Source organism: Verticillium alfalfae, genomic scaffold (genome assembly GCF_000150825.1).
Source record: "Verticillium alfalfae VaMs.102 supercont1.11 genomic scaffold, whole genome shotgun sequence".
In the NCBI taxonomy this organism is placed as follows: Eukaryota; Fungi; Ascomycota; class Sordariomycetes; order Glomerellales; family Plectosphaerellaceae; genus Verticillium; species Verticillium alfalfae.
In genome coordinates, this window is record NW_003315028.1 from 871,739 (window position 1) to 880,625 (window position 8,887).

The window sequence follows — 8,887 nt, forward strand, 5'->3', positions numbered from 1 at the left end:
GCCCAGCGTCAGCTCCGATGCAGCCATTGCTTCTTGCAGAATAGGTGTGTTCTGATATGCTGCAAAGCGAGACGGAAGGGGCAAAGGGTCGCCAAGGTGTTGCATCGCCGCTCACCGACGCCGTCCGCAGAATCGCTAATCTCGCACGGAATCGGCAAACGCAGCGAGATCTCGTATGGTTCCAAACGGGACACGCGGGTAGGGATACGTATGGAAGGCTTCCAGAAGGCAGCCCCGGTGGCACATTGTGGCACGGTGGGCTTTTGCCGGCGCCGTGGGTATTGTAGGCGTGTTGTGCGGATGCGCAGACGATGAGCGCCACCAGAGCAAAATGCTTGATCGTGTTGGCCTTTATTGCGGATGTTCGATGGAGCACTGGCGGAATGAAACAAGAAGGGCGACCTCAGGCCTGGTCAGCCCTGAAGAAGGCTGAATAGGGACTGCAAACGCCTGGTTCGGTGGTGCTCCATTGTGTCATGAAAAAAACGAATCGTGCGTGTATGCTCTCGGTCCGCTTTGGAAAAGCCAGCGACATTGCTGAACTCACGTCATGGGTCTCCATCCAGGACAGCCGCCCGAAGTGGAAGAATTTCGTGCGTCAAGTGGAGGCTTTTCACGGGACAGCCGAATGACTAGTGCTTGACGTGTGGTGTCCAAGCGGAGAAGCCTGGCTGAGTCGGGCAACATGAATCGTGAAATCGGGCCGGCGTCGTCCTCTTGATGGAGGGGGGAATACCGCTCTGGGCCGCGTCTCCGTTTGACGTTGGTCGGTGGTGCCATCTCGTCGATCTCATACAAATAGCTGGAGCCGCCTTAGTCGCGGGATTAGGGCGAGAAGAGGCGACAAGAAATGGATGAGGTACAGAAGGAACGGCGACAGGGAGATGGAGAGGCCACTGAAAGCCGCGTGGTTCGATACATACACACGTGGAGAACAAGGGTGAGGAGGGTCCTATTGGATGTCGCAAGCGATGGCCAAGATGCAGAAGCAATAGGTCCCTGGCTAAATCCGTCTCAGAGGACTTAGGTATCTGTTGGTCAGCAGCCGTCTTGATCGTCGCAAGTTTACAAACGGGCTTTTCAGCCGATAATTCGGGCAGTCGAGGAGCCTTTCCTCTGGGTCCCAAAGGAGTTTGTGTCCCCGTCACTAGGGGTTAGCACGCAATGCATGGGCTGCATAGGGCGCTGGCGCTTGGACGCCTTTTCCCAAACCAGCGCTGCAGCTCCTGGAAGCCTCAGGTGCTTGTAGCAGTCTGTGAGAGAGGATCAAGTACCTTGAGACAGACGAGCTTCCGCCGGAGCCAGCCGTAGAAGTAAGGAATAGTGTACCAAGAGTCTGGATAAGTAGCCCGGGTTGATCTTGCCAAGTGGCACGGCATTTGGCGTTGAGAAAGGAACCGTCGTCTATCTGGCTCAACTGGTGGAGGCGCTCCAGAATGCCAAGGGCTGGAGATGGATGCAAACCTGAGGATCTGCAGTCTCGTTGCGTGCAGTGGAGATCTTTGCCGACCTCACAGGCAGAGGCATCAAATCTGAGTACGACGTGCCTCTCAAATCGGAGGGGCTATAGCCGGGCTTTTCCAGGGCACCATACGATCGCGACAGCTGATCGAGGTTGATCAGAGCCCACGCTGAGCAGTCACGGATGGGCGAGATAGGCTGGCCGATGTCCGTTGACATGGACAGACTTGACAATGGGGATGAGATGCGGTTGGTGGATAATGCAGATTTGGGGAGAGAAGACCAATCTCCTCCTCGGCCCTGCATGTGCAAGACTAAGCTCAAAGCCAGGAGGCTGTAGGAGAATGCAGAATGCAACCAATTGATCAATCTGCGCTTGACCTTTCATCTCGCTGGAGGCAGGTCAGTGTGGCAGGAGGTATCAGTCAGGAGGCAGGCACGACGCACGAAGCACGAAGCATGAAGCAGGAGACAGGTTCAGGGAGGTAGATACGGAGGGAGGCACGAGGCAAGAGACGGGAAGGTGAACCTTGTTGGCCGACGCCCACCCGCCCACATGTACCTGTCGGTACCACGCCAGCAACACGAGCCAGAGACAGGTGCGGCGTGCCGCCCATGTGGATGAGGCAGCAGGAGGCGCAACCCCATCCTAACCCACGCTTGTCCACTGATTGCCAGGCTTCCACATGAGCCATTGGCCAGCGTGTGGTTTTTGCCTCCGTTTTGGTCTTTGCCGTCGCAGCTAGCTGACGGGCGCTCCGACGGTCTCCGGACTCTCACTCTCTCTCTCTCTCCCTCTGTTCCTCGGCAAGGTGCACGCACACGTAGGCGTCCCTCTGAGTCTCCATTCCCAAGTCATTATGTCGCCCTAGAACAACCTAACTCACCCACTAAAAAAATGGATCACGATCACCGTCGTCTCAGTGGGATCACTTCGTCTTTTTTCCTGGCCCCCCCCCCCGGTCCATTCCCCGTTCCCCAAACCCTCTTTCTTCCCAGACGCCGCCCAAGCCGCCGGGAAACACGCGCCCTTCTCCATCATCAACCTATCACCTTGGCCTTCTCTTCTGGAAGCTTTCTCCCGTCTGCTGCCCGCCACCAATGCGCATCATCTCTTGACCACGACGCCTGAAACCTGTCACCTTGTCCCCTTTGTCTTCCGAGACGCCACCGTCATCCCCCCCCCTTTCCTCCGAAATCGATTCCGTCAGCCGGCCAATTTACCATACCTGGCCGCCTATCAACCGAATCAACCACTGGGGCCCGACCATCAGGCTCTGCACCGTGCTACTGTCCCAGCCGGTACACTGCTTTGTGAAACCACCCCTGTCCCCTGTCATACAAGCCTGCCGGTTCCCACCCTGCCACCCTGCCACCCTGCTACCCCCCTCCACCTGCAAGCGTGAGGTCGGCGTGGGAACATTGGAGGTACGACACATTACCGAGCTTCCAAGGCTCCATCCTAATTCCCTATCGAGGCGACTGCCACCGAACGGACGCCCACGAGAGAGAGGAGGAGACTGATGAAATAAAATAAGGCACAATCAACTTGGACTGCCTATCTACGACGTCCATGGTCGATGGCGCCGCGGACGCTACGACCATATAGCACACGTCGCCCTTCCCTTAACACGGCGCTTCATCTTGCTGCCGCCTGCTTCCTGCTCCGTACTTCGTCCTTCGCCCCTCGCCCCTTCCGCCTCTAGTCTCCTATCAACTCTCCATATTTCGCTTCGCTATTCGCTTTTTGCGAGCCAGCCTTTCAACTGCGCTGCGGATCTTGTTTCTCCAACGCCCGCAATAAACCCCGATCTTCTCCTACCAGGTCGGCCACCCGAACCTAGCCTGCTTTAGTGTGCTTTGCCCTATCGTTTCTGATCTTCTCCCCCCGGCCGTTTATTGTTCACGCCCACGCCGTCATTCGAAGCAATTGGACCCTGCTCCGCACTCTCCCATCCCCTGTCAAGGCCCGAACCAGCTGACTGCGACGACTCCACTCCCTGCTTTCGACTTCCACTCCACTTCGTCTTCTGCTCGCCCCTTCCATCTCGACACCGACTTCCTTGGACGATGGTGTTCAATTGATCTCGAATACGCCCTGCCCTATGATCGAACCCGAAGAACCCAGGCCACTACCGATACCGACAAGAGCACGCGTGAAAGACCCCCATAGCTCGCCATGGGCAACAGTCAGGGCAAGCCCGTCGATATGGACGGCGAAGGTACGCAGATTCCCGCAACGCCCTCCCCCCTCCCCCCTCCCCCCCCCTCATTCTCTGTCCCTACAGATAGGCTGACTTGGGTGCTCTCTTTCTTGTCGACAGTGAACCTCAACCACTTCCGTCTTCTTCGAGTTGTCGGTCGAGGCGCCTTCGGCAAGGTGCGCATCGTCGAGAGGAAAGATACGAACCTATCATTCGCACTGAAATACATTCGGAAAGACGAAGGTACGGCACCCTGCCCGGATTCGAGACACGGCTGTCGCTTGCCGTCGGCACCCTTCCTTCCCGCAACAATGTCTTTCCCGTGCTGACTCTTCCCTCTCACTCAGTTGTGCGCTCCGAGAGCGTGCGAAATATCATTCGCGAGCGACGCATGCTGGAGCATGTGAACCATCCATTCATTTGCAACTTACGATACAGCTTTCAAGATATAGAGTACATGTGAGATACAAGTCGCCGTCCCGCACACTCAACACCGAGGCTGATCAAGCTGAAACAGGTATCTGGTCGTTGACTTGATGAGCGGTGGTGATTTGCGATTCCACATCTCGAGGAAAACGTTCACCGAGGACGCAGTGCGGTTCTGGATCGGGGAGCTTGGCTGCGCGTTACGCTACATCCATGGCCAAGGTATCATCCACCGAGATGTCAAGCCCGACAACGTCCTACTCGACGCAGATGGTCATGTGCATCTGACGGACTTTGTGAGCTCCTGAACCGACACGACTGTGTTGCTTGATTACTGACATGTGCACAGAACGTTGCGTCTGATGTCATTCCTGGCAAGGTGCTGACAAGCAAGTCGGGCACGTTAGCCTACTTGGCACCAGAGGTCTATGCTGGCAAAGGCTATGATGTTCGCGCAGACTGGTGGTCCTTGGGCGTCTTGTTTTACGAGTGTATTTACAACAAGGTTTGTGATATCATTCCCCAAGGCCTGTGTTGAGCTTCTTCTTACTCACCTCACACAGCGACCCTTCGATGGCAGTTCTGAGAGCACCCTCAGCAACCAGATCCAGTCTGCGAGCCCCAAGTACCCTATCACTTCGCCGCCTGTCACTCTTCCATGTTTGTACGCCATCCGCGACGCTCTGGAGCCAAATCCAGACAAACGACTAGGCTGTACCTGGGAGAGCTTTATCAATCATGAGTTTTTTGCTGTGCTCAACTTTGATCACTTGGAGCAGAAGCGAATTGACCCCGTTTTCGTACCAGCCTCGGACAAGACAAATTTTGATGCGACTTACGATCTGGAGGAACTCTTGCTTGAAGAAGCACCTCTCGAAGCCCGAGCTCGCCGCCAAAAACCACGAGAGCGTCTCAAGGAGGATGCGTCAGACAAGGAGATCAGAGAGGATGAGTTGTATCGCATGATCGAGTCCGACTTCAAGCCCTTCGACTACACAGTCGCGGCGTACAAGAAGTACGAGCTTGCTGTTCTTGCCGGCGCCGGCGCTGGTGCTGGCACTGGTGTAGGTGCTGGTACTGGTCCTGATCTCAATAGGATGACGGAGCAAGCTGCGTTGAACGGGGGCCTGAACGGCGACATGAACCAGGCACAAGCACCGCAAGCCTTGACTACGGACGAAGCGACGCCGGCTACGATGGCGATTATCAATGGTGGAGCCCAGCAGCAGCTATACCAACCCGCCATCCTACAAAAGACGCCAAGCCGTGAAAATGGACAAGAAGCCGTGCAAGGCGCCAGCCGACGACCTGCTTCTGTGGTGCCGCCCCCACCACCACCCATCCCCCAGCATTCTGGAGACTACGCGAACCAAAGAGCGGCACCGCCGACTGCAAAGAGGATCACGAGTCCGGCGGGTGGCGTCCAGGTAACACTCGACGGTGGTGGTAGCTGGTCCGATCTGGCCCGGCAGGATGCCACGCTTCCTACTGACGCAAATGCTGTCGGCGACAAGATCGAAGGCTCAGGCGGCGTTTTTGGTTTCTTGAGTCGCAAGAAAGGCCGAGGCCACAGCCCGAAGCCCAAAGAGCGAGGTGTATTGGGCAAGGAAGGTGCCCGTGTTGTCATTGGCTAGATACCTCTGCGACGATCCCGAAGAGTTGACGCGAGCAACCCTGGCCGGGAAGTGAGCCAGCTGGACGAACGGCGCCATGCACGGTCCAGAAAGCGCAAGTCGGCTGTTCCTTACTTTAGACTGGCCGCACCACGAACGTTGCCTGAAAACCGAAAGATGGCGTGTCACTCTGAGGGCCGTGAGGCTTGTCAGCCCCAGACACGACATCTCACAGTCTGCGCAAACCGCCTGCTACTTGGGCGATATCGAATCCTTCCGCGGCCCATGTGTGCCGGGCTCCCGTGCCAAAGGAACTCTCCTTCACCACGTACGAAGCAGGATCCGACTCGAGGACATGGCCGGCTGTTTCTCAAATAAAGCAACGACGCTGACGAATTCATGTTCCTCTCCTTCAACCTCGTCGCCAATGGCGTTTCTCCGCCGGCTCGGGGATACCGAAGGCAGATGAGCACGCGAGGCTTTCCCCCCTTCCTTTTTTCCTCTCCAGAATTGGGGTTTCCGGTATAGACATTAGCACGGCGAGCTTGCCAGTGTACAAACATTTGTTGAAATAATGAGGAGGGCAGATAGTGATATCGTCCTGTGGAAAACGAAAAATCCGCGGCTCGCCCGACCTCGTTGTGCTCGAGTCATAAGGGGCGGCCTACCACAGGACGTTGTGCCGGGCGGTTTCGGGGTTTCGGGTGTCGACATGAACAAGGAGACGAGATCTGATCTTAGAAAGCATTAATGATACCTCAACATGCATTGCCAGCCAACCTTCCTTCCGTCACCTCGGCGTGCGTTGTATTTTATCTTGGGTCTAGGGAGCGGAAAGTTCAACCCCGTATACAGATATCTAAGGGCCTCTAGATACATGACATCTGCCTGACTTGACGCGCGTAGCAACCAACGATAGCTAGATGCAGCCATCACGTTTTGAACGTTCGATACTTTTGATCTCATCTCGAACTCCGAGTTACATGTTCTTATTCATTTGTAAATTTGTTCATGACCAACCGGACTTGTGTTACTCGATACTGTGACATTGCGCAAAAAACCACAAATCACCAAACCCCCATCCCCTGATATCATCAAAATATGAAAACTTTCCCGCCACTGTCTCCCATAATCGGAGAAAAAGGAAGAGTGGGGTGACCTCCCGCCTTCTGACCGTGTTGTGAGGGTCGAGGCTAACAATTGATGCCGCCTGCCCGTTGCATACCTACCAAACTAGTCTCAACCCAATGTCTCAAAAGAAGACCGTTCGCCCCATCCATGTTCCTTCCGTCTGTGATATTCGGTCGGTTCGGGCTCTTCTTGAACCAGGGACCGCCATTTTCATCCAATAAGCAGAAAAAACGCCGTTTCGTTATCAGACCATTATTTGCTGGTCACTGCTCCGCGTTGCCAAAGGGCCTTTTTGGCTGCCGCTCCTCAATGCTGGCTGGCGTTGACGGGCGCAGGGGGGCCGACACATGCCGCGTCCTTGCCCATCCATTTCTGAACCACTTTTTGGAAGTCTGTTTCCGAGACGACGGGGCCTTGACCGGAGCACTTGGCCTTCTTCTGCAACTCGGAACAAAGATCATCGAGGTCAAACTCGCCATTCTGCACCTTGGGACAGTTTTGTAGTCGTTCCCTGCAAGATCTTAGTCAGTTACTGTTTTTGCTGATTACTGGACATCTTTTCAACTTACCAAACCTTGGTGCAACCGTAGTTGGTTTCAATCTGATCAGGCTTAGCCAGCTCATCGTCTGCGTTGTTCGCCGCGTCAATCTGATCGATCAAGTTGTTGCTCTTCTTCGGAACAGCCGGGCTGGGGGCCATGTTATATGGCATGAAGAAATCCGTGTCGAGAGCATCATTAAAGAAACTGTCGTCAAACGTTGCCGTAGGAAGCACAGTAGTCTGTGTCTCGCGGTAATCACCGAAAAGTTGGGGGTCGAATTGACCACCGTTTTGCTGAGCAAGCCAGTCAAAGCTGCTGTTTTCGACACTTGCAAAGTGGCCCAGGTTGCTGTTGCTGCTATTGCTGTTTTGACCCGTGGTCAATGCTGTCTGCTCCTCGCCAATTGTCGTCATGGTTTCAACAGGTTTGAAGCCCATGGGCGACTGAGTGAACGGCTCAGGAGATGTCCCGCATGACGAACTGGGGCCAGCGTTCGACTGCGTTGATGACGATGGAGAGCTGGTAGCGGTGCCATTGTTGAAGCTGTATGGGTTGGAATCAACGCTAGCGCGCGAAGTCGACATGGAGCCGCGTGTGATGGCAGGGTTGAAGAAAGACGAAAAGCTGGAAATGTCATCCTTGGGCAGTGCGTTGAGATCGGAACCAACGCCGAGAGGACTTTCGCTGCTCGACTTTGATTGAGGCGGGCTCATAGGCTTGCGGGCCGAAGACTGGTGAGGCGAAACCGATGCAGTTGAGTTTTGCGGGGAGGCCTTGGTAGCAACTGGTGGTCCGGGCAAGACGCCGAACTTGGGGAATTCAAATTGGAAGTTCACGTCATTCAAGTTGCCAAGGGCAGACGCGCCGAAACCAAGACCTGTCGTCTTGCTCTGTGAGACAGATCGGCTGTTCATGGCGGCGAAGCGATTCTTGTACTCGGCCAACTCAGACGTCATCTTGTCGACTTGTGAGCGAAGTACAGAGTTCTCGTTGTTGGCTGCCTCGGACGCTTTCTGAAGTTCATCAACCTTGTCCTCGAGGTCTTTGAGATGCTTCTCCTTGCGTTCGCGGAAGGCTCGCTGGGCAGCTCGGTTTTGAGCCTTTCTCTTCTGTAGATCACCTTGTCAGCAGACGAGCAACGAAAAAATTTGATCCTCAGCCTAACTTACCGAACTGGGCTCTGAAGTCAGGGCTTACGCCCGGGCTTCTTCGCACCTCTCCGGAATCCACCACATGAACTGGATCTCGTCGTCGTCGTCCATCCATCAGGGTGAGCACGCTGTCTGAAGATTCGCCTCATTGACGCTGTCTGGCAGGCCAGGTCGCCCAAAAATCATGGAAGCTAGGCTGGTGCCCGCGACATTCAATATAAAAGCTCGATACACCAAAATCATAGTCATAATTGTCGAGGTAGGGAGTATCAGTAGTACCTCTGGCTCCGGTCCGCGCGCGGGAGATGTTTGGAGAGAGGAGGGTGACTCGGACACATGTTTGACAACAGGCGAGGGAT

The 8,887-nt window shown here is 55.2% G+C and overlaps 2 protein-coding genes across 2 annotated transcripts; one reads left to right on the top strand and one right to left on the bottom strand.

Moving 5' to 3' along the window:
* Positions 1-3,640: 3,640 nt before the first annotated feature.
* On the top strand, positions 3,641-5,725 carry VDBG_08089 (protein kinase C epsilon type; the record flags this gene model as incomplete). The annotated part of the gene is made up of 4 exons (XM_003001784.1): positions 3,641-3,908; positions 4,260-4,387; positions 4,441-4,596; positions 4,655-5,725. The coding sequence occupies 4 exons, from the start codon at positions 3,641-3,643 to the stop codon at positions 5,723-5,725; spliced, it is 1,623 nt and encodes a 540-aa protein (XP_003001830.1).
* A 1,141-nt stretch (positions 5,726-6,866) lies between these two features.
* Positions 6,867-8,643, bottom strand: VDBG_08090 (Chap1; the record flags this gene model as incomplete). Its single annotated transcript, XM_003001785.1, has 3 exons — positions 6,867-7,346; positions 7,405-8,486; positions 8,575-8,643. The coding sequence occupies 3 exons, from the start codon at positions 8,641-8,643 to the stop codon at positions 7,142-7,144; spliced, it is 1,356 nt and encodes a 451-aa protein (XP_003001831.1).
* Positions 8,644-8,887: the final 244 nt, after the last annotated feature.